Below are 24,376 nucleotides of genomic sequence, written 5' to 3' on the forward strand. Positions count from 1 at the left end.
ACTATGTTGCCAGGCTGGTCTTAAACTTCTGGCCTCAAGTGATCTTCCTGCTTCTGGCCTCCCAAAGTGCTGAGCTTTACAGATATGAGCCACCTTGCTTGGCCGCCATTCTTAATTTTTAATCAGTGCCCTTCTAGATAACACTTGCCAGCATCTCCAGTTACTTCTTTTTTAGATACATCAAGTGAGGAATGCATCATAATACATGACATATTTCCTTTAGAAAAAATGGGCCAATTTGCCACCCATCACCTCTGCCAGCAGGCTATTTTGAGTATTCTTTCCAGCTCCTCCAGAACCAGAGCTTTTGAGGCACAGACCTTGAAGTCTCAAGATGTCTTAGAAGTTGTCGGGAAGAGGGGTTCCTTCCCCTCTTCCACATTCTCTGTAGAGATCTCCTGTTCCCCATCCTCAGAGTCCTATGCCTTTGTCTAGCTCAGTGTTTCTCATCCTCAGCACTATTGACATTTGGGGCTAGATAATTCCTTTTTTTTTTTTTGAGACAGAGTTTCGCTTTGTTGCTCAGGCTAGAGTGAGTGCCGTGGTGTCAACCTAGCTCACAGCAACCTCAATCTCCTGGGCTCAAGCAATCCTGCTGCCTCAGCCTCCTGAGTATCTGGGACTACAGGCATGCGCCACCATGCCTGGCTAATTTTTTCTATATATATTAGTTGGCCAATTAATTTCTTTCTATTTATAGTAGAGATGGGGGTCTCGATCTTGCTCAGTCTGGTTTCAGACTCCTGACCTGGAGCAATCCGCCCGCCTCGGCCTCCCAGAGAGCTAGGATTACAGGTGTGAGCCACTGCACCCGGCCCTAGATAATTCTTTGTTATTATGGGGGACCATTCTCTGAATTATAGATGTTTGGCAGCATCCCTCGACACCACTACTTACTAGAAGTCAATAGTAGCAACACCTCTGTGTCCTTGACAATTAGAAATGTCAAATAACCCCTGGGTAACAAAATTTTCTGTGGTGAGAAAAACTGGTTACTACCCATACCCTTTCACATAGCAGTGAGTCTTCCTTTCTCTGTATGATGTGATTTTATTTGTCTACAGAGGAAGATCAAGCCTTCCCTTCTCCAGGCTAAACACAAGTGAAATGGCCATGTCAGCTGGAACATCTCAGCACAATCAGAGAAGGGCAAATGAGTTCCTGATTCACTAACTACACTCATGCTTTATACTCGGGAGCTGAACACATTTAGGTAGAATTGCAGATGAACTGCTCAGTATTGTTACTATTGTCCCAAACTCTAGATCCACATAAGTTCTGGTTATGGTGTATCTCTCACTAACCAAATTCTTCCAGCATAACTCAGGAGTATAGATTTGGGTGGCTAAAGATACTTAGAACACTAGTATGGAAACTAATAATAAAATGGGTCCATTATTAAGTATAATGAAGGAAAACATTCTGACTAGATAGGGAAATCACATAGATAAAAAATAATGCTTTCCTGCTCCATTTCCAGATGTCTTGGAAATGTGTTTAGCTGGGCTTTTTGTAGCACTTGTGATAATTCTGTATTTATTTATTTGTTTATTTTTCAGTCACAGTGGACATTATGTTTTTTAATGTGCCATCCTTCATTCCAGAATGGAACTAAATTTTTATTAGGAAAGATATTTATTTTTTTAAACTGTGTATGTGATGTTCGTAAGTGTTAAAGAATACTGAAGTAAGTGCTTTAGTGTCCATACAAATAAGAAACCCTCTGACTTTACTCAGGCCTCTTGTGGCAATCCCTGCCTGGCTGTACCCCCTTCCTTCCCTTCTTCCTTTTCCTTCCTCCCTTTTTAAGGCAACAAGTGTCTTGAATTCACTGTTGATCATTTTCTTGTTTACACTCTTAAGTCTTTTATTTGTATGTTTTGGGGACTTTATAGATACAGAATTATGTTGTGTCTTCCAACTTTTAAAATTAACATGGTTGCATTTTATGCCATCCTTCTGTCAAAGGACATTTATTCATCTGCCTGTCAAAAAACGTTTGTGAGTTTTTAGTCTTTAGCTGTTAAAATAATGCAGCTCTGAAAATTCTTGTAGGTGACTCCTAGTGTCACATAATTTTTTTCAGGTTAAATATAGAAAGTGGAATTACTGGGCTATGGCATATGTGTATCTTTAGCTTTACTAGATAATGCCAGATTGTTTTCCAAAGTGATTGTACCACTTTACATTCCCAACAGTGGTATTTCAATGTTCTCATAAAAGTTTTGTAAGCTGGTGGGTGTAAATTGTATCTTAACTGTTTTTAATTTCAATATCCCAGATTATTGAGGAGGTTGAGTATCTTTTCATATGTTTAATGGCCATTTGTGCTGCCTCTTCCGTGATATTCCTAAGTTTTTTGCCAATTTTTTTTACCGTATTTTTTACTGTATTGCCTTTCCAAATGGATTCTTAGGAGTTTTTGTTTATTCTGAATACTAATCCTTTGCCAATTTTGCATAAATAATATATAAATTATATATGTGTCTTCCAGTTTGTGGCTTGACTTTTCACTTTATGGTGTCTTCTGATGAACTGAAGTCCTTAAACATGAATTATCAGACTTTTTATTTATATTTTTCATTTTCCGTATCTTAAGAACTTCTTGGGCTGGGCTTGGTGGTTCACGCCTGTAATCCTAGCACTCTGGGGGTGCTGAGGCAGGCGGATCATTTGAGCTCAGGAATTCGATACCAGCCTAAGCAAGAGCGAGACAGACCTCTTCTCTACTATACATAAAAAGAAATTAAAAAATAAATAAAATAAATATAAAGAAATTAATGGGACAACTAAATATATATAGAAAATTAGCTGGGCATGGTAGCGCATGCCTGTAGTCCCAGCTACTCGGCAGGCTGAGGCAGAAAGATTGCTTGTGCACAGGAGTTTGAGGTTGCTGTGAGCTAGGTTAATGCCACAGCACTCTAGCCTGGGCAACAGTTGAGACTCTGTCTCAAAAAAAAAAAATTCTTTCCTATTCTGAAGATATAGAGATATTTGCCTGTATTTCCAGAAAGGGATTTAAAACAGATCTGGCCCGTCATAAGTATTTTTCTTACAATTCAGTGCCTTTGAGGCAGAGTTACTTTTCTTATACCAATTGAGAGCTAAAAATTGAAAGAGAAAAAAGTCTTTGTACTTAGGTGAAAAGAAGCTTGGTTCTGTGAGGAGATAATTAGAGACAAAGACTACTTCAGTATGACTACAACACATAGTGGTCTGTCTGTTATTGCTCAAAGATAAAAATGTCTTTAGTTTCTGATTCCCTTTATTTCTGCTTTTTGTTTTGTAGATACAAGTCCAATTCTGCCCAACTGCTAGTTGAGGCTCGAGTTCAGCCTAATCCATCAAAACATGTGAGTGTCTCCTACTTGAGTAGGCCTTTTCCTGATGCACATGGCTCTTGCTTTGGCTTACAGTGACATTGAGAACCATCTTTGCTTTGTTATAGCATAACACGCCCAAAATATTTATTCCAATATTGACCTAAGTCTTCTATTTCTTTTATGGTTTGAAAAGATTCCTTGTAGATAGGGTGTAAATCATAGCCTGTGCTTGGGCCCTGTCCAGCCTCCCCTTCCTCTCTGTGCTTACACACAGCCTGGACTTGATTCCTCTGAGTGCTTTGCTTTTCCTGAAATCACTGCATACCTCTTTGATTCTGTTTGTGCTTTCCCTGGCCTGGAATGTTCAGACTCTATCCCCATCTTATTTGTGGGAATGGAATTTACCTTAAAGACCCAAATCCAAACTGACTCTTTCACAAAGCCTGTCTCCTCTGATCACTCCCCTCCAAACTCACATAATTATATCTTAGGCTCTTACATGTGATGTAGTGATTAACTCGTATCATTTTACCTCCCTTCCCATAGGAACAGTAACTTAACAATGTATAGTGATTTTCTGTGTATCTAGGAGCTCCACAAACATTTGTTTAATGTTTTTTGAATGAAGGCCATGTTAAAAAAAAGCTCTTAGGAGGGAGAATTGGGGTTCAGATCACCATATAATTTCGGCAACCTCTTAGAAATAAGGTTTTCAAAAGCATACTGGATAAACATGACAATCCAGTTCTTTTCCTCAACTTGCCTTTTATATTACCAGTGAACTAAAAAGAACCTGATATATAAACTTGTAATTGGACTTTTTCATTGGTTTGTGGTTTTTGGCTTAGGGTCCCCAAATTGTCTGCCAGTTTGTGTAGCATGGTGTGGTGTGGATTCTGGAGTTCATGCTTTACAGTTATTTCCCCACTTCCTAGAAGAATTCCTTCCTTAGTAGGTGTCTTCCCCATCCTTCTAAATTAATTACATGTGACATCTCTGGTGTATTATATATGGATGAGTTGTAACTTGGTAAAAGCTGTAATATTTTGTGGTTTGGGCATATTGGAATGGAAAAACCACTGTCCTTGACGAGTAAAACTGAAGCGTTGGCTGTTACCGTGTTTCCCCAAAAATAAGACCTACCCATAAAATAAGCCCTAGCAGGATTTCTAAGCATTTGCACAATATAAGCCCTACCCAGAAAATAAGACCTTGTGGTGTGCGTGGCTACGCAGTGTATCTACACAACCCATGTATTTCATCACAGAGCCGTAAAGAAGATGAGCAGCCCTTCTCATCTGCCCCATCATGACAGCTACTATCCCAGAGGTGACTGGAAAGGTGCGCGCAGCCCCACCAAGGTCAACTCCCCCTGTCAGGTCCCGGCCATCCTGTGCGTGCTGCAAGCTGAGGCTTTGAAGGGAAAATAACACATCCCCTGAAAATAAGCCCTAGGGTGTCTTCTTGAGGAAAAATAAATATAAGACCCTGTCTTATTTTCCGGGAAACGCGGTAGAACCTTTATAGACTCAGCCTCTAAGAACTTTTGTGACTGAGTTTGTAGTAATTGTTGAGGGGTCACTCTGTGCTATATGAATGGGGGCAGTTTACAAAAGAAACCTGATAGCTTCTAAAAGAAGTTGAACTAAATGACTTCTAAGGACCTTGGCAATTCTGAGATCCTGAGTTTTCTAATCTGACATTATAAACCACTGTAAATTCTCATTTTGGCCTTCTGTCTGAATGCTAGTGATTCTGCAAGCTCAGCTCAGTTGCTGCCTCCTTCAGGAAGCCTTCCTGGTATATACTTTGTACTTAGCACTCTTAGAACTCAGAGTCCACACATTGCAGTTGAGCTCTGACACTTGTTGCAGAGTCAGTGTTACCTTCCATGCACCCACCTGTATAAGGCCTTAAGGCCTCCTGGACCTAAGGCTCCTCTTTGGTTCATGTGGCTGTCCTCTCTTCAGGTCCCCACAGCCCATCCTTCTCACCACTGCGCAGTGTGTATGCAGTTTGTGCGGAAGGAAAACCTACTCTCTCTGGCCTGTCAGCACCAGTTTTGCCGCAGCTGCTGGGAGCAGCATTGCTCAGTACTTGTCAAGGATGGCGTGGGTGTGGGTAAGTCTGCCATAGAACTTTTAACAGCATAAAGTGTTTATCTTCAACTCTGCTTTTTTGTGTACTCAGGTAAACTGAGTGTTTTTTTCCTGAGACTGACTGAGGCTTTTATTGTCAGAACTAGTGGTTTCCAAACATATCAGTAAACAGTCTAAAAGTTTTCTCCAGTCCCCAGCAAAATGAGAAACATAAAGACATTTTAAAAGGTGAAAGATTTATACGATCTGAAGAGAAACCAGAATATAAGATATTGTAGGCCGGACGTGGTGGCTCACGCCTGTAATCCTAGCACTCTGGGAGGCCGAGGCAGGCGGATTGCTCGAGGTTGGGAGTTCGAAACCATCCTGAGCGAGACCCCGTCTCTACTAAAAATAGAAAGAAATTAATTGACCAACTAAAAATATATATACAAAAAATTAGCCAGGCATGGTGGTGCATGCCTGTAGTCCCAGCTACTTGGGAGGCTGAGGCAGGAGGATCGCTTGAGCCCAGGAGTTTGAGGTTGCTGTGAGCTAGGCTGACGCCACGGCACTCACTCTAGCCAGGGCAACAAAAGTGAGACTCTGTCTCAAAAAAAAAAAAGATATTGTAAATCTTAGTGTGAGTGTAAGGCTGCCTTCTCTTACCTTTTGGGAGCATGGTGCTTTTAAGCTACCTACCTTATCTTGATTCCCCACGTGGCAGCCATAACTCGGGAGCACCCAAGAGAATTTGCTGCTATTTAGGTAATGTAGCACAAATTTAATTTGATGATGAGTTACAGAGTATTTATTATACTATGACTTGATATTGAAACTAATTATCATCACATTAATTGGTATCTGCAAAATACCACAATTGGTAATAATCACATGCACATAATACTAACCATAATAAAACTAAATTATTAGTCAAGAACCCCATATAAGGATTTTTAAAATGAGTTTGTTAAAAAAATAAAATGATTTTGTAATTTACTGGTTCTCTTGGTGATATATATATATATATATATATATATATATATATATAAAATTTTGACTAATAATTTAGTTATATCACTTTGAAAATATGTTAATTTTTCTCTTCTCTTTGGATAAATTCTGTTGCTTCAGGGGTTTCCTATATGGAATCTGGATTTGTTGGTTAAACCCAGCAGGCAAGTATGTTGTCTTGTGTCTTCTGTAATATGGTCATCTATCAGGTTGTCTTTGTTCAACAGGAGTCTCTTGTATGGCTCAGGACTGTCCACTCCGTACACCAGAGGACTTTGTGTTTCCGTTGCTTCCCAACGAAGAATTGAGAGACAAATACAGGCGCTACCTCTTCAGGGACTATGTGGAGGTATGGCCAGATGGTCACCACAGTTACTTATTTTATAGACTAGGTTACCATTAGGTACTACCCTTTAAAGAAAGAGCTCCATGGCTTTAAAAAAGTTTGAAAACCACTAGAGTGGTATTGAACACTGACCCTGGGGTCAGACAAACCAATGTGTGAAACCTAGGTCTGTTCCTTCCTTACTGTGTGACTATTGACCCATTATTTTACCCCTCTGAGTTTTGATTTTCTCTTTTGTGGAATGGACAGACATCCCCACCTTATACATAGTTGCTAAACACATTGACTGCCATGTGAGTTGTATTTAACTGAGGCTTAGTTTTGACCCTGGGGCCTTGTAAAGCAAAACCCTGCAGTTGGTTCATGAAAATATTATTTGTTGATTGTTCTTATTGTTACAATTCATATCGACAATTTAATTCTAAAAGCATGGGTTGTGTTGCATATAATTCATGCACAGAAAACAATAAAAAATAGCAAATTAGAAAGGATCATTTTGTTTTCATAAAACACCATGGCCCTAGGGAAAAAAAATTTTTTTCCTAGTGTGGCAGTCAATGTGTTAAACAAGCTATTGTATGTCAGGGGATGAAAACAAGTTAGGCATACGTCAGTATTTTCTGTTTCGTTCAGTTTACTGTGTGATTCAGCACAGAGAAAGCGTATTGCTTTTTGAGCAATTTGAAAACTTGTCCAGGATTCCAGCGTGGTAAGTTTTGGAGTCCTTTCCCTCTGTTGGGCTACCTGTCCGAGCTTGGTGATTCCATGCAGCATAGTTTTCATCTTTGTCCTTTATGCCTAAGCTTATTAGATTAATTTGTGATCTGGGTCTTCTGATGCATGTGCTGCAGGATAAACAGAAGACCTTGTTATTTGTGCTATTTGCTGCCTTTGGTAGATTCCTGAGGGTCGTTGAGCCCCTCACAGCTATCTTATACACAGCTAACTAGGCTTTTCCTTTCCAGCCCTAGTCCATAGGCATGTTCATCTCACAGATGCAATTCTGTATTCTATTTCATAATATAACCTTGAATCATTCTGGTGAGATGCTGCCTGGTTTAAGCTAAACATTCAAAGGTCCTCTTCAATATTGAACTAATGTCTGATCTTCATGACATCTATCCTGAGTTCATATAGCTCCTTGATATAGTCATTAGCTGGAAGAACAGGTGTTTGAGCATTCAGGGGGGTCTAATTTGGAGGCAGCAACTAAGGGATGTCCTCATTGTTTCCTCTTGGTGTGTTCACAGAGTCATTACCAGCTCCAGCTGTGCCCTGGCGCAGACTGCCCCATGGTTATTCGGGTACAGGAGCCTAGAGCTCGCCGAGTGCAGTGCAATCGGTGCAACGAGGTCTTCTGGTAAGAGTGAGTGGGTAGTGAGCAGCCTTGGGCTTGTGACCCATCCTCCTCCAAAGCACCCACTGCTATTGCTGTGTATGAAGGTGTGGATGGGAGAGGTGTGGTCTCTGAGCCAAAAGAGCAGCTCTGCTCCAAGTGGGCAGGTTTGTGCCCAGCGTCTCATGGTCCACAAGCTGTTTGATAAGTATTCAGTTTGGAGACAATGAAGTGGCACAGATTTTTGGAGAATGTATTATGGTTTATGCTAGTAGGACTCAATGGCCCAAAGATTGTATGGGTACATATATCTACCTGCACATATAATTCACTGTGTTTGAAGGTACAGCCTTCAATGTTTTAATCTTTCTCTGTCTTAGTCTTTCTTGGCTAATTTCTATAAAACTAATTCAAAAATATGTATCTGCTTCCATTCAGTAGATATCATGGGAATAACTAAAGTTTACTGGAGGCTTACCAGGTGACAGGTACTATCCTGATTATTTTCCCTGCATTATCACATTTGTGTATGACCCTTATGTTCTAGGTAAGGAAATCAAGGTACAAGGTAAACCTGCTGGTAAATGGCAGAGCCATAATTTAGGTACAGATCTGTCATCCTAATCATGCCTCCTTGGAAAAGATTCATGGTGGAGCTTCAGAGAAACTACATGGGAAATGTGTTTGTGGGCACACATGCCTGACTTTCAAGATATTGTTGAGGGACTATGTGGCCCATGTAAGGTTAAGAATTGGTAATGAAGTTCTCTTTATCCTGTGTCCTACTTTACGAACTTCTCTTCCTGGGGCATGTGTTTGGCTATCTGCCTGAGGGCCTTTACTATCCACAAGAGTACTGTTGGCTTGGACAAAAGGGAAATTGAAAACACAGGAGCCTAGCCTGATGAGTATTGGAGTGTTTTTCTTTTCTATTTTAAGTTTTAAGTGTCATCAGACGTATCATGACCCTACAGATTTCGCAAGTTCTGACATTTGTGCATCCTCGTGTGCACGTCTGGCTGGGAGGTGAGGTGAGACTCCCAGAAGTAGATCTCAAGCCTGCCTTGATCTGAGCTGAGAAGTCCTTCTCAGAGCATCTTTGACATCCTTTCAGGAAGGGGTGACACCGCACAAGATATTTAAACAGAAACATTTTATTTGGGGATATTAGAGCATGTCTTAGAAGGTCTCAGGTTGAAGAGACATTGATGCAGTATTTCATTATAATCCTGGGTAAGTAAAGGTCCCAGAGGTCTCGAAAGGTGACTTTATCTCTTTGAAAAGCTCTAATTCATGATCTGTTGGCTTGGACAAAAGGAAAATTAAAACAAGTATTTGAATGTTTTTCTTTTCCAATTTTAAGTTTCAAGTGTCGTCAGATGTATCACGCCCCCACAGACTGCGCCACAATCCGGAAATGGCTCACGAAGTGTGCAGATGACTCTGAAACGGCCAACTACATTAGTGCTCACACTAAAGATGTAAGGACTGTATCTTACCTATCATGGATTTGTCCTTCTTAGTGCTGTCCAGGGCCTTACCTTGGAGATCTGCCATCTGAGAACACAACACCCAGAGTCCCACGGCCCTTGCTAGACACTATAGGCCTCACCCAGACTTGGGAGAGTTTGCAGCAGTTTATCATAGAATGCATTGGGTGCATTTATTTTAATAAAATGCCAAAATACCTGGAAAAGTTTGACCCACAGGGGAACTGATTAGAAGAAAATTAATTTTCATTGAATTCCTACCAGACTTTAACAGCTCTGGAAATTTATTCGCCACACCTGATAAGTAGTAAGTCTGTAATGCAAGCCCAGGCCTGCCTAGTTCTCATTTTGAAGCTTCCCATGGGAAATTATGGCCTATAGGGTCTAGGGGCCACTGTACCCTGTGCCAGTCACTCACTGAGTCAGGCACTCCCAAGCACGGCTGTGACTATGACATCATGAAACTTAGTCTACTTCATGGCAGTGAGAGGGCACAGCATCAGACTGGTCTATGCATTGCTGCCTGAGGTTGCTGGAATCTCTCATATGAAAGAGAGGAGAGATTTAGAGGTGGTTTTCTTGCCCTCTTCTGGAAGCAAATGCCCAGGCAAGCTGATCAGGAGTTAATCCAGTGTGGCAGCTCTTGTGCTTCTTTGGCAGTCCTCTCAAGCAGGCAGACTTTCTGCTGATTCAGCTCTGTGCTTAATCTGAGCAGCTTCATGGCAGGGGCAGATGGTGCTTGAAGTGTTTCAGAGCCAAATATGCTGACCTCATTTCCTTGAATTGCTATTCCAGCCTCAGCGACCTGCCGCATTTAAATGAGATACTCAACCCAGGAGTGCTCGCACGATGAGCTACTGGGCACAAGTGCCAGGAGCTTTTGTGTAATTTGTCTTAAAACTGACGTGGTGGTACGTGAGCCTAATGGCACTCTTCTGTCTCCTCAGTGTCCCAAGTGCAACATCTGCATTGAGAAGAATGGAGGCTGCAATCACATGGTGAGCAGAAGCCTGTATACTTTGCATGTGTGACATGGAGCCTTTGATCAGCATGCCCTTAACATGTTCTCTTCTGTTTCCCTCTGACAGCAATGCTCTAAATGTAAACACGGTGAGTCCCGGGCTTGGTGCTTAAGGCCCAGTAGCATGGTCTGTGTTTCTTGTGCTTGGGTCTCCATTGCCATTTTAGTGAGTACTTCTGTAGTGAAATGACAAAACAGAGGGGAGCCTCAGTCACTTACAGTCACAATCACTGCCATGAAGTAGCTCTTGATTTTTATTGATTTTTTTATCTTTTGGTCCCTCTTATAATCCCACTGCCTCATTGCTGACACACGTAGTCAGAAGTCAAGTTTGAGATGACCCTTGTGATTCTCAGTCATCCAAGAAGATTTTAGTGTGTTCATTTTATTCTTTTTGCCAAGGCTGGTAAGTAACATGGGGCTTATCTGTGCAACCTTATAAATGACCTTTTAGAGCAAGTTGTACATGGTTTTGCCAGAAGTAGTAAAATAATATTTTCCCTTAAGGTTTTATAAAGTTTCTCAAGAGAGTCTTGATTTAGCTTTCAGGTCTCTTTTATCTATCAGAAACAGTTTACATAGCTAGAACCTGTTGGTTTTGGGTTTTCTCCTACCAAGTCAAGTGAAGAAACAAAATCCTTTCAAGTAGAAAATATGTCCAAGTAGGTCTACACAACTGCTTTGATGCTGACCAGGAGCTCCTGAGAGTTTCTCTTTTTAAGTGCCCATACAAATGCTATTCCTAGGAGACCTCTGTAATCAGAGTGAACATGGCAAGGTCTTAGGAACAGTGACTACAGTGTAGAACGAAAACAGGCCAATTAGAAGTGGCATTTTCTCCGTGGGTACCCCATTATGTATGTTTGAGTGAGAGAGAAGTGTATCACACATTTAGAACAATGCAAAATATGCAAAAGACACAGTTTAAAGAATGGCAAACACCTCACTATCAGATGTTCCTAGAGCCTAAGAAGCCCCCATGTGCCCTCCCTAGTCTCTGTATCTCTTGACACACACAGTTATTAACTACCATCCCTTGCTTTGCTGTATAGTTATACCACCTATATGGGCAACCCTAGGGAGTGTATTATTATTTAAAACAGTGGCAGGCACCTCATTAAGAAAAGGGCAGTATTGCCACTATTAAATGAGAGCTCCCAGGAGGAGAGAACTGAAGCTGAACCATCTCTGGGTGTCTGTCTTTAGCTTCCCTAAAACTTCATGAGAGCCCCTTTTGGGAAGTCAGTGAGCCAAGTTATGAGAGTAAATCCTGGGAAACAGGATTTGCCACTGTCAGGGTCTCTGGCAGAGACAGAATATAGACCAGGTATAAGGTATTACTAGAACACACATGGTGTATTCTAGACAACCAGGTGGGTCTCACTTTGACAAGTTTCTACTCATAGTGGCATTGACACAGCAGACCAGTGGTCTTCACACAGTTAGCATCTACCTGTATGGAATTAATAAGGCACAAAGCATATGTGCTCAAGGAATAGAGAATATCCATAGGCTGTTCATATCAACAAGGAGAGACCACAGGGACAGTTAGGATATAACAGGGATGAGAGGTGTACATTCTCTTTGGAAAGAGGTACCTTTGGGAAGTTTTGGTCAGGTCACTCCTCTGGGGCAGGGTCTATTCATCCCATTGCTTTGCCTGTCCCTTGGAGGAATGTGGGGTTGTCTTGTGGGTATAAATGACTCTTCCTCTGTTCTGTGCAGACTTCTGCTGGATGTGTCTAGGAGATTGGAAGACTCATGGCAGCGAGTACTACGAGTGCAGCCGTTACAAGGAGAATCCTGACATTGTCAACCAGAGCCAGCAAGCTCAGGCCAGGGAAGCCCTCAAGAAGTACTTATTCTACTTTGAGAGGGTAGGTGTCCTCTCCTGCACCTGCCCTTCCAAGGTGTGCTTCTTCACTTGGCCTGCTGGAGTGGGATTTCCAGGGACTGGTAGCCAGGGGCAGCCAGCCCTAGCTGATAGGGATGGACCCTGGTACTGACCTTGGTTGAATGTTTGATTGAAGGACAGTGAAGGGCCATCAGACAGTCTTTTCCATCCAGTGCTATCTTAGTAGTAAGGCTTAGAGAACAGTTCCTCTCAGGGAGACCCTTCAGAAACCCAAAGAGCACAGCACATTTTAGTCTCTAAGCACAGTAGGCCATCATACGCCTAGCTTTGCCTAGTCTCCAGGGCTGGAGTCCTATTGCCCCAGAGGGGTGGAGTGATCTGGCAGGGAGGTAGCTACTCTAGAGAGATTAGAAGTATGGATTGGGGGGAGTGGTGTCCAAAAAAAAAGTATGGACTGATAAAGACCCTTTCTCACACTCTCAAGGACACATAGTCCCCATAAGTTAGAGGAGTTTGTAACCACCCTGAGGCAAGATGTCTATCCTGAACTCTTATGTAGACCTATGCACCTTCCTGGGACTCTTGCAGTTTTCTCTTCTTTCGGTACCCTATAGTGGGAAAACCACAACAAAAGCTTGCAGCTAGAGGCACAGACATACCAGCGGATTCATGAGAAGATTCAGGAGAGGGTTATGAACAATCTGGGGACATGGATCGACTGGCAATACCTACAGAATGCTGCCAAGCTCTTGGCCAAGGTATCCACCACCTCACTTTTCCAATCCCCAGTCCAATGCCTGGCCATGTGGGGCACAGACCTCTGTGGGTAAGATGCCCTGTGGGGGCTGGTTGGGTTGGCACCCTATGCAGCCCTGCATGCTTCTGCTTATAGGTCCACATTTCCCTATAATGTGTGCCTCAAGGGCCCAGCCCTCAGCTGGATGTTCAGCAGGTTTCTAAGAAGAATGTTCCACTGCCTCTGCTTGCAGAGAAAGCTAGAACATTTTTCTTCTCCTTTTGTCCCATCTGTGCATCACTCTAAGGAGAATAAGAGGTTGTCTTTGGAAAAGTGCTGAGGTAGATGTGTGGACTCTGATAGTAAAGAGGACTTAAGAGGGAAAAGCCATTGAAGTAGCTGTTAGTAATAAATTACAATTTAAAAAAGGAACTGTAGGCTGGGTGCGGTGGCTCATGCCTGTAATCCTAGCACTCTGGGAGGCCGAGGCGGGCAGATTGCTCGAGTTCAGGAGTTCAGAACCAGCCTGAGCAAGAGCGAGACCCCGCCTCTATTATAAATAGAAAGAAATTAATTGGCCAACTAACATATATATAGAAAAAATTAGCCAGGCATGGTGGCACATGCCTGTAGTCCCAGCTACTTGGGAGGCTGAGGCAGAAGGATTGCTTGAGCCCAGGAGTTTGAGGTTGCTGTGAGCTAGGCTGACGCCACGGCACTCACTCTAGCCTGGGCAACAAAGTGAGACTCTGTCTCAAAAAAAAAACAAAAAACTTTGAGGTTGCTGTGAGCTAGGCTGACGCCACGGCACTCACTCTAGCATGGGGAACAAAGTGAGACTCTGTCTCAAAAATAAAAATAAATTGAAAGAGCATCAGTACTAAAATAAATAAATAAAGAAAATAAAAATAAAAAAGGAACTGTGGGTGTTTTATAACCATTTTTTATTTCAGTGTTTTTTGTTTTTTGAGACAGAATCTCACTCTTGTTGCCCGGGCTAGAGTGCTGTGGCATCAGTCTAGCTCACAGCAACCTCAAACTCCTGGGCTCAAGCAGTCCTGCCTCAGCCTCCCGAGTATAGCTGGAACTATAGGCATGCGCCACCGTGCCTGTCTAATTTTTTCTATATATTTTTAGTTGACCAATTAATTTATTTCTATTTTTAGTAGAAACAGGGTCTTGCTCTTGGCTCAGGCTGGTTTCGAACTCCTGGCCTGGAGCGATCCTCCCGCCTCAGCCTCCCAGAGTGCTAGGATTACAGGCGTGAGCCACCAAGCCTGGCCTTTATTTCAGTTTTTCCCACGTCTTACCCTCTTTGGCTTGACCTCATTTCTTTCAGGCTCATACCTATAGAACCAGGCTAATTTGCATAGTAGAGTAAGAATTCTAAGAGTTAGCTGAAGTGCAGCTAGGTTAGAATCACAGACACAAGTCTCTTTTCTTTATTCCTACTGCAGTGTCGATACACCTTGCAATACACCTACCCATATGCATACTACATGGAGTCTGGACCCAGGAAGAAATTGGTAAGGCAAAGCCATCCCTCCACTCTGTCCTATTCACTTCAGAGGTCCCCTTGTCTGCCAGCACTTTGCAGGAGAGCAGGATGCAGGTCCTGGTCATTGGGAGGGCAAAATGAAAACAAAACTGTCTAATTGCAAAATTCCATTTCTACTCTGGGCACCTCCAAAATAGATCTCAGGTTCTGTCACTTTGTGTAATAGTAAAGCAGATGTACCCAAGCCCTGAACAACCATATTTAAAGGATGATTGGCTGAAAAGGTCTGTGGCACTTGGGAGACCAATGTCCATGCTTTAGAAGGTAATTCATCATGCTTGTCTCTGAGTTGTAATTGGCTTTTATACCTTTGTTTAATTCTTCATCTTAGATATGTGTTATTCACGCTAATTACAAAGTAATTCACATTTATTGTTTAAATGTTGGAAAACATCCATCATCCTTAATTCCACCAGTAAGAAATGACTACTATTAGCATTTTCCAGCTTTGTGAAATTAATATTATGTATGTACTCAAGGTTACATATAACAACATTTTGTTACAATAGCTTATTGTTGTAGCTATCACACTTTACCAGACTGGTAAACACCTTTTTTTTTTTTTTTTTTTTTGAGACAGAGTCTCACTTTGTTGTCCAGGCTAGAGTGAGTGCCGTGGCGTCAGCCTAGCTCACAGCAACCTCAAACTCCTGGGCTCAAGCGATCCTCCTGCCTCAGCCTCCCGAGTAGCTGGGACTACAGGCATGCGCCACCATGCCCGGCTAATTTTTTTTTTATATATATATCAGTTGGCCAATTAATTTCTTTCTATTTATAGTAGAGACGGGGTCTCGCTCTTGCTCAGGCTGGTTTTGAACTCCTGACCTTGAGCAATCCGCCCGCCTCGGCCTCCCAAGAGCTAGGATTACAGGCGTGAGCCACAGCGCCCGGCCTTTTTTTTTTTTTTTTTTTTTTTTTTTGAGACAGAGTCTCGCTTTGTTGCCCAGGCTAGAGTGAGTGCCATGGCATCAGCCTAGCTCACAGCAACCTCAAACTCCTGGGCTCAAGCAATCCTGTTGCCTTAGCCTCCCGAGTAGCTGGGACTGCAGGCATGCGCCACCATGCCCGGCTAATTTTTTCTATATATATTAGTTAGCCAATTAATTTCTTTCTATTTATAGTAGAGACAGGGTCTCGCTCTTGCTCAGGCTGGTTTCGAACTCCTGACCTTGAGCAATCCGCCTTCCTCGGCCTCCCAGAGTGCTAGGATTACAGGCGTGAGCCCCCGCGCCCCGCAAACACCAGTTTTTAAATGACTGCATAAATGTCCCATTATATGGGTGTTTCTGTTTCTGTTATTATTTGCTAGTTCTGTTTTTTGATATTTTAAATTTGATAGTGAGGAATATATTTTTGCTTGGTTTTGTTTTGTTTTGTTTTGTTTTTGTTTGTTTGTTTGTTTTTTTTTGAGACAGTCTCACTCTGTTGCCCAGGCTAGAGTGCCGTGGCATCAGCCTAGCTCAAGCAACCTCAAACTCCTGGGCTCAAGCAATCCTTCTGCCTCAGCCTTCTGAGTAGCTGGGACTACAGGCATGTGCCACCATGCCCAGCTAATTTTTTCTATATATTTTTAGTTGGCCAATTAATTTGTTTCTCATTTTAGTAGAGGCGGGGTCTCGCTCTTGCTCAGGCTGGTCTCGAACTCCTGACCTTGAGCGATCCTTCCGCCTCAGCCTCCCAAAGTGCTAGGATTATGGCAGCACAATTCTCTATTGCATGGTCATGGAAACAACCCACGTGCCCGTCATGAGTTGATAATTAAAATTTGGTATATGCTCACAATGGAATATTACTCAATTCTAAGAAATGACAGTGAGCTAGCACTGTTTATGCTATCCTGGATTAAGCTCAAGCCCGTTATTACAGGAGTGAACCACCACGCCCAGCCTGATATTGAGGAATATTTTTGTGCATAAAGCCAATCTCCTTAGATATATAATTAGTAAGTCAATATAAGTTTGAGAATTTTCAAGGCTCTTGATTTATGTAAGGGCTGAAAAAAATGAAAAGTTTAGTGAATACAGTCCCTGAGAATATTCATTGTGACTTGTTTTTTGCAGCATCTGTTTATATATATGTTGGGAGCATTTTCTCCAGTGGCTTAAATTCTTCCCCTTCCTGTGGGAGTGAAGGGTGGATGTGGCCTTGTCATTTGGCTATACTCTTAGGGTAGCCTTTTGTTCATTTTTTTCTTTTCTTCTTCTTTTTTTTTTTTCTACTTTCTATATTTTTTCCATCTGCTTTTGTGAGAGAAGAGCCTTTTGTTTGGATTCTGGCTCTGTGCATAGGGAATTTCACTATCTGGGGGCAGCATCAGGGTGTCTGTAGTTCTGCAAGTCTGAAGTGCTATGCATGCCCCCCCCACCCCAATCTATAGGCCCTGCCCCGGTTACATTCCCCTCACCTTTTGACTCTCCTACTCTGCCCATGCAGTTTGAATACCAGCAGGCTCAGCTGGAGGCTGAGATCGAAAACCTCTCATGGAAAGTGGAACGTGCAGACAGCTATGACAGAGGGGTAAGTGTCTGCTGTCTTCTGGGACTCCATATTGCAGGTAAGGGAGGAGTGGCATGGTAATAGGTGACAGTGTGGTAGGCATGTGGACTGGAACCTGCTGCTGAGAAGGGTGGGCAGGGCAGTGCTTTTGACTCCTTGAAGCCCCTGACAAAGTAGGTATGGCTTTGGCTCATCCGTCCTCCGTGGACTGGTTCATGCCAGCACCCATCTTGCTTCCCTGGTACAGGACTTGGAGAACCAAATGCACATAGCGGAGCAGCGGAGGAGAACCCTACTGAAGGATTTCCATGACACCTAACTGGGACATGGATGTGCTGGGGTGAGGAAGATGTGGCTGCAAGGTCTCCCAGCTGCCATACTGCATGCTGCAGGCTCTGCCTTTCATGACCCCAGTCAACAGTCAGGGCCCCACTCCTGAGAGACACTGGCAACACCTCTTAGTCAATTTCTGTTTTCTTCTCATCTTTTCACTTTTTGTTTCTACCAGGGTAGAGGCCATGTTGAATTGACCTCTTTTCAGGACTTTTAATTTCCCCCTGGATGGTTATCGGGAGGGAGGGAGAGTTTTTTCTGAATGGCTATTAATAGTATTAGATCATTACAACTTATGTAATTTTCAAAGGTTGTACAATTATACAAGAAAAGGCAAAACATAGGATAACACAGAGCCCTTTTTAAAAATAAATTGGCATTGGAGTGTTTTACCCTGTAGCTATTTTACTTAGAATGTGACATATGCTGCCCACCTACCCTGCCTCGCAATGTCTGTGCTTCAAGAGGGTCCTAGAGTGTTCTCTGCTGTCCAGATTCACATGTGTTTGGCCAGAGCTGGAGTCCCAAGGGAAGAGCGTGGGTGGCAGATGGAGAAGAAGTTGGCCTGTGCAGTGGGCATATCGAGTGCAGGGAGTCACATCATGCCTCCTGCCTTACCTTGGAAGTAAGAAGATAGTACAGAACAGGGTCGTCTTGCCACCAGTGTCATCTCTGGTGGTGCTGTGTGTCTTTGGGCTCATCTTTATTCTTGAAAGTGAGATTTACCTGAGTCTGGCTACTGAGGCCAGACAGAGCCTATAGCATACACAGGTGGGCTGTGACCCCACAGACTAGGGGATGCAGGTTGAGCATAGTCTCTCCTTTTGTCTCATAAACACAAAGATCTACTTTCAAAGGGAATTGTCCCCCCAAATAAATTTGCTTTACCTTCATCCCTTTTTTGTGCCAGTATTCAAGTGGTGTAACTGGCCAGGGTCACATGCAGCTGTACCTGAGGGTGTCTTGCTGTACTCCCATGTGGTGAACATCAGGAGCAGAGTTCAGCATGGCCTCCCTGGCTCGGGGGCCAGGTTTTCATGTTACTTGTAACATGTCCAGTGGCTGCCCTGGGGCTGGGGTGTGTTCCTCCTTGCCTGGTCCCAGCTGTCAAAGGAGACCACCTCTAGGGTCTGGGAGTCTAAGCCCAGGAGAGTCCTTGGTTTGTGTTCCTAACTCTTGTATCCTGTACTAGGAGGAGCTGGCCAGAGGAAAGAACCAGCTTTTGCACAGTCAAGTGCAAGGGAGCAGGTGCTTTGCCTGGTGTCCTACCTGTCCTGAACCTGGTCCTGTGGGCCTTTGAAAAGTTAGATCTGTGATCTCTGGGGTTTCTGTGGCTTTGTTCAGTGCCTACACTGTAGGCAGACCGAGCTGTCTATACCCTCCCAGGCCTCCTTGATCTCCTGGGAGAGCTGATAGGGAGATCTGTGAATATTGTGGTGGACATTCTTTAGTATTTCATACATTTCACCTCCAGTCAGCAATGTCCCAGGTACCATGTAAGCGGTAAAACTGAGTCATTTTTGACAGAGGACAGATGTGACTCTTGAGGTCATGCTGTAAACGGCTGGTTGTGGGTTCCCTCTCCCTTTCTACCCCTAGGGTTTTGTCTCTTCCTGTAGCCCCCAGCAAAGGAGAGACGGTGGGATGGATCGGGGAACAAATATGGAGTGTAGCAAATGCACCCAGAATGGCACAGTGGGAGCTAATAGTGAATGAGGAGAGCACCTGCTGCAGGATGCAGGGCAGGGTGTGAATGCTGTGTTGGCACACACAGTATCCTGGCATCTGAGCCTTCATCTCTCCATCGAGTCTTTTCTGTGGCAGCGTTGTGGCACAGGATCTGAGTTTTAGCTATGCATGCTAATCACGCCCTGGGCATTTTTTGGACTGCATAGTTGCCAGGTTCTGCAGTTGTGGCCCTGCCCAGCCTATAGCCTGTAGCTCTTGATCTGTGGAGAGCTTCCTTTTATGCCCCCAGTGGCCATCCTTTTGTTAACATTATCAGGAAGGTGGAAAAGGTCAGGCAGAATTTTTCTTCCCTGCAAAGGATAGAAGAGAAAAGAAGACACAGTATTTTCATGAATTCACCATATCTCTTTGTTTTTCTTCAAAGAAAAAGTTAATTGAGCCAATGTCATCTGCTCAAAGTTGAGTGGTTTATTCAAAATAAACTAAGTTTCTGATTATATAAGTGTGTGTAGAGTCTTTCTTCAAAGAGTCTAAGTAGGGTCTAATCTACTGAGCTAGATTTGGCTCTGCCTTTTTTCCCTTTCTGGCTGTGTGGAGAGGACACCTGTAAGTGGTCCCTTTGGGGCAAAGAAGAATATTGAGTCCCTCAAAGCAGATGTTGGAGTGTAGGACTGTGGAGTATGACAGTGATGGCTTCACAGGGACCCTGAGAGTTTTGAAGAAACAACTCATTACAGAAACTGGAAGTGTTTGGAATCTAATCTCTAAAGTAAAGAACAGGAAATGGGGTTTGAGTTCTAATTGTGGTATCGGGAGTGGCAGCAACTTCTATGGTGGGTAGCTTGGTAACATGAAAGCTCCAGATCTGTGAGCAGCATGCACAGGGCAGATGAGGCTAGAAGAGACCTTAGGCACTGCCATTCTGAAGTCCACAGTTCTTTGGGACCTCAGGTGTGCCAAGCCTAATGCTTGGCACCTGGCATACAGTGGTGTGCTGCACCCTCTAGGAGCCTCTAGCCCATGGGGGACACAAAAGGAATTGGTCACTAGTGACTTTTTATTGGGACAGCAAGGCCAGGGGCTGAAGGACCACCCATGCACAGGGCCACTCCTGCAGACAGTGAGCAGGAAACCATGGCCTTGGCGCCATACCCATGGTGATCCTAGAAAGAGACAAGTGGAAATACATTCTAGCAAAGTGCAAAGGACGGGTTTTCCATGTAGCCCCCAGGGTTTCACAGAACAAGCATCTGAACATCACCTGTATGCCGGATTCTGGGGCACTGAGGACCCAGCCATTGATTAAATCAAGGCAGACCAGTTCCTGTCCCTGTAAGACACTAACAGCGACTGAGCCACATACCCATTTGGTTATCACAGCAGACCTGTGAGGTAGGTGCAGTCGTCCACATTACATAGCTGTTTAAAATGAGAATTTGCCCAAGGCTATAGGCAAATGGCAAAACAACAGAAAACATGTTTGCTGTTAAAAACTAGAAAGTCCAATTTTTATAATACACATTAGAACAGCTCAGCAGAAGGCCCAGATTTGGCAGTGCATAATCAGCAATGGAGGTGAGATTGCCATGACCCCAAAAGGGCCAGAGAAATGGCCCTTTTAAAAGGCAGAGAAATTCTGCTTTTTGATGTGGTTGTGAAATTCCCACAGCCAACAGTAGGTGGAGCAGAAATGGAGGTGAGGCATGCTCACCCCCCTGAAGCATGCTTGCCTTCTGTTTGATGTGATGAGCTAGCAGAGAAGCCCCTGTGCATAGCAGTGGGTGTAACACAGTTGGATACAGGTAACAGAAAGGTAGAAGAATGGGATTCAGGAAAATAGGCTAAGGAAAGTGAGGATTTTATATTTATATGGTGGTAAAATTTTTAAAAGGCAAGAAAGAAATAATCTCAACATTCGTTCATTGGTACCAGAAAACCATTAGATCCTTGTAAAAGTGTGATTGTGGGCTGGGCGTGGGCACGGTGGCTCACACCTGTAATCCTAGCACTCTGGGAGGCTGAGGCAGGCGGATTGTTTCAGTTGGAGTTCGAGACCAGCCTGAGCAAGAGTGAGACCCCCATCTCTACTTAAAAAAGAAAGAAATTAACTGGACAACTGAAAAAAAAATTATATATATATATATATATATATAAATTAGCCGGGCATGGTGGCACATGCTTGTAGTCCCAGCTAACTCGGGAGGCTGAGGCAGTAGGATTGCTTGAGCCCAGGAGTTTGAGATTGCTGTGAGCTAGGCTGATGCCACGGTACTCTAGTCTGGGCAACAGAGTGAGACTTTTTCTCAAAAAAAATAAAATAAAAAGTGTGCTTGTGTTGGTTAGTATTTCTTATATGTAAGAATTTTGACTTATTTCTGTTATACTACTATATTCAGAAATTGAGAGACTTCTGACCTAACTAAGGTGGATTAGAGACAAGCTGCAGTAAATTTGAACAGTCCTAAACTGGTAATAGAATTCTCATCCCTTCTCATGACTGTAATTCAAGCAACTCGGCTGAGCTGGGAGGATTGCTTGAGCCCAGAAGGTTGTTTTTCTTCTTTACTGTGTCATTTATTTGTCTTTAATATTATAAGTATCAAGAAGAAAACCAAAAAGGATCTATTAACAAATATAGCATACACAATAATAATAAATTCAGAAAGAGATAAAACAAGTGAAAACTACCTTTTCCCCTCCCTTATTTCTCTAAAGTTCTTGTGGTTATTTCTAGAAAAATGATTTATACATATTCCCACATATCTTTATATTTACTTTTAAATTTACACAATAAGGATCATATAATACATATGCAGGCTACATCTTAAAGAACTTCAGGCATGAACATGTGCCACATTTTAAAATGGCTACATCTAGATATTTCTTATGAATGTATCACTATTATGGATACTTTGTTTCTTTTTGGGTATTGGGTATTGTACAAGATATTTTTGTTTATTTTTTTTTATTTCAGAATATTACGGGGGTACAAACTTTTTGGTTACATAAATTGCTTTTGTACTGTTTGAGTCAAAGTTGTAAAAGTGCCCATCCCCCAGATAGTCTGTATTGTACCCGTTAGGTGTGAATTTACTCATTCCCTAAGCCCCCCTCCCACCTGCTGATTTCCAGTGAGTGTTATTTCCATATGTGCACATAAGTGTTGATCTATTAGTTCCAATTTAATGGTGAGTACATGTGCATATTTTTCCATTCTTGTGATATTTCACTTAGAGGAATAGTCTCCAGTTCCATCTATGTTAATAAGAGGAATTCACCGTTTTATTTTTTTTTAGACAGAGTCTCACTCTTGCCAGGCTAGAGTGCTGTGGCATCAGCCTAGCTCATAGCAACCTCAAACTCCTGGGCTCAAACAATCTTCCTGCCTCAGCCTCCTGAGTAGCTGGGACTACAGGCACGTGCCACCATGCCCAGCTAATTTTTCTATATATTTTAGTTGACCAATTAATTTCTTTCTGTTTTTAGTAGAGACGGGGTCTCGCTCTTGCTCAGGCTGGTTTCAAACTCCTGACCTTGAATGATCCGCCTGCCTTGGCCTCCCAGAGTGCTAAGATTACAGGCGTGAGCCACTGCACCCAGCCAATTCACCAGTTTTTTTTATGGCTGAGTAGTACTCCTGTATGTAGACATACACCACATTTGATTAATCTACTTGTATATTGATGGGCACTTGGGTTGTTTCCACATCTTTGCAGTCGTGAAATGTGCTGCTATAAACATTTGAGTGCAGGTGTCTTTTTTATAGAATGTCACTTTTTCCTTTGGTAAATACCCAGTAGTGGGATTGTTGTATCAAATGGTAGTTCTACTTTTAGTTCTTTGAGGTATCTCCATACTACTTTCCATAGAAGTTGTACTAGTTTGCAGTCCCACCAGCAGTGTATGAGTGTTCCTATCTCTCTGCATCCATGCCAACATCTGTTGTTTTGGGACTTTGATAAAAATTACTCTCACTGGGACCAGCCTGGGCAACAAACATAGTGAGACCCTGTCTCTAAAAAAATTAAGAAAAAATGTGTGGGCACGGTGGTGTACACCTATAGTCCCAACTAGTCAGGAGGCTGAGAGACAGGAGGATCCCTTGAGCCCAGAAATTCGAGGCTATAATGAGCTATGATCATGCCATCACACTCTAGCCTGAGCAACAGCGTGAGACCCTGTTACTTTAAAAAAAATATATATATATATATATATATTTTCATCTTTTTGACTTAGAAACATTTCTTTTGCAGCACTTAAATTTCTTTTGGAATTAATTTTAGAAAGGGGCCAGGTCCTCACTGCCTCTGCTTCTGCGGAGGGAGTAATAGGGCTGCCTGGTTGCCTCCAGAGCTGTCGGTTCCCGCACCATCCGAAGGGAGATGCTGGGCCACTGGTGGTGACTGGTTAGCAATCCAGCTTTGGCTAAGCCACAACAGCTCTCCTTACTACCTGCTACTCCTCCATCCCTGAGACATCAAGAACCTCTCCTTTTATGGAGCAGTGTTTCTCTTCAGTATCCTAAGGAGATTGACAAAGTGGTCCCTGAGGGTGCCTGCATTGGTGAAACCTGCCATTGTGTGTAGAATCTCTCTTTTGGGCCTGCCTTTGGAGCCCCTGGCTTGCCCTTAGACCAGAAAATGTTTTTCAAGGGGGACTATGTTTTCCAAGGGGTAGTGGGAGGGGGAAAAGGGAGGTTTTAACAGGGTAATCAGAAACCACCAGTGTGACCTGCCTTAATGGTATTGTCTTCAGGTCTACCTGAGGGAGTCAGGGGTCAACTTCTGCCCTGGGGTTTATGCATCTCTGCCTGAGGATAACCCAGCCCTAGAAGAGCAGAGAGCACAAAAAATGCCTTGGCACTGGGCCACTGGTATGTCTGCCCACCCCCGTTTTTGCTGATAATCTTGAGTTTCATTTTCCCGAGGTAACGGTATCTCAATTGTGGGGGATCCCCTTGCCCCTCTTCACATCTGCATCCTGCGGGTTACTGTTGGGAGGCTGGCCTGATGCCAGGACTCTTTAGGATGCCCCTGACCGCTCAGCACCCCCAGCCCCACCCCGCACACCAGGCAGCTTCTTCCTAAGGCCTGGCTGT

The 24,376-nt window shown here is 43.2% G+C and overlaps 1 protein-coding gene across 5 annotated transcripts in view; it reads left to right on the top strand.

Moving 5' to 3' along the window:
- ARIH2 (ariadne RBR E3 ubiquitin protein ligase 2) overlaps window positions 1-18,482 on the top strand; it is a 55,950-nt gene extending 37,468 nt beyond the window's left edge. For 4 of the 5 annotated variants that reach the window (XM_076007504.1, XM_076007497.1, XM_076007510.1 and 1 more), the window contains 12 exons: window positions 3,293-3,356; window positions 5,297-5,447; window positions 6,646-6,767; window positions 8,015-8,124; window positions 9,464-9,581; window positions 10,538-10,588; window positions 10,679-10,700; window positions 12,337-12,488; window positions 13,081-13,224; window positions 14,660-14,728; window positions 17,194-17,277; window positions 17,504-18,482. In XM_076007504.1, the coding sequence (XP_075863619.1) occupies window positions 3,293-3,356; window positions 5,297-5,447; window positions 6,646-6,767; window positions 8,015-8,124; window positions 9,464-9,581; window positions 10,538-10,588; window positions 10,679-10,700; window positions 12,337-12,488; window positions 13,081-13,224; window positions 14,660-14,728; window positions 17,194-17,277; window positions 17,504-17,575 (1,159 nt within the window). In that variant the 3' untranslated portion in view covers window positions 17,576-18,482. Of the gene's footprint in view, window positions 1-1,603; window positions 1,688-3,292; window positions 3,357-5,296; window positions 5,448-6,645; window positions 6,768-8,014; window positions 8,125-9,463; window positions 9,582-10,537; window positions 10,589-10,678; window positions 10,701-12,336; window positions 12,489-13,080; window positions 13,225-14,659; window positions 14,729-17,193; window positions 17,278-17,503 lie in introns of those variants that run through there. The other variant, XM_076007521.1, reaches the window with a different exon arrangement.
- Window positions 18,483-24,376: the final 5,894 nt, after the last annotated feature.

The sequence above is a fragment of the Microcebus murinus genome, chromosome 1, assembly GCF_040939455.1.
Source record: "Microcebus murinus isolate Inina chromosome 1, M.murinus_Inina_mat1.0, whole genome shotgun sequence".
NCBI lineage: Eukaryota > Metazoa > Chordata > Mammalia > Primates > Cheirogaleidae > Microcebus > Microcebus murinus.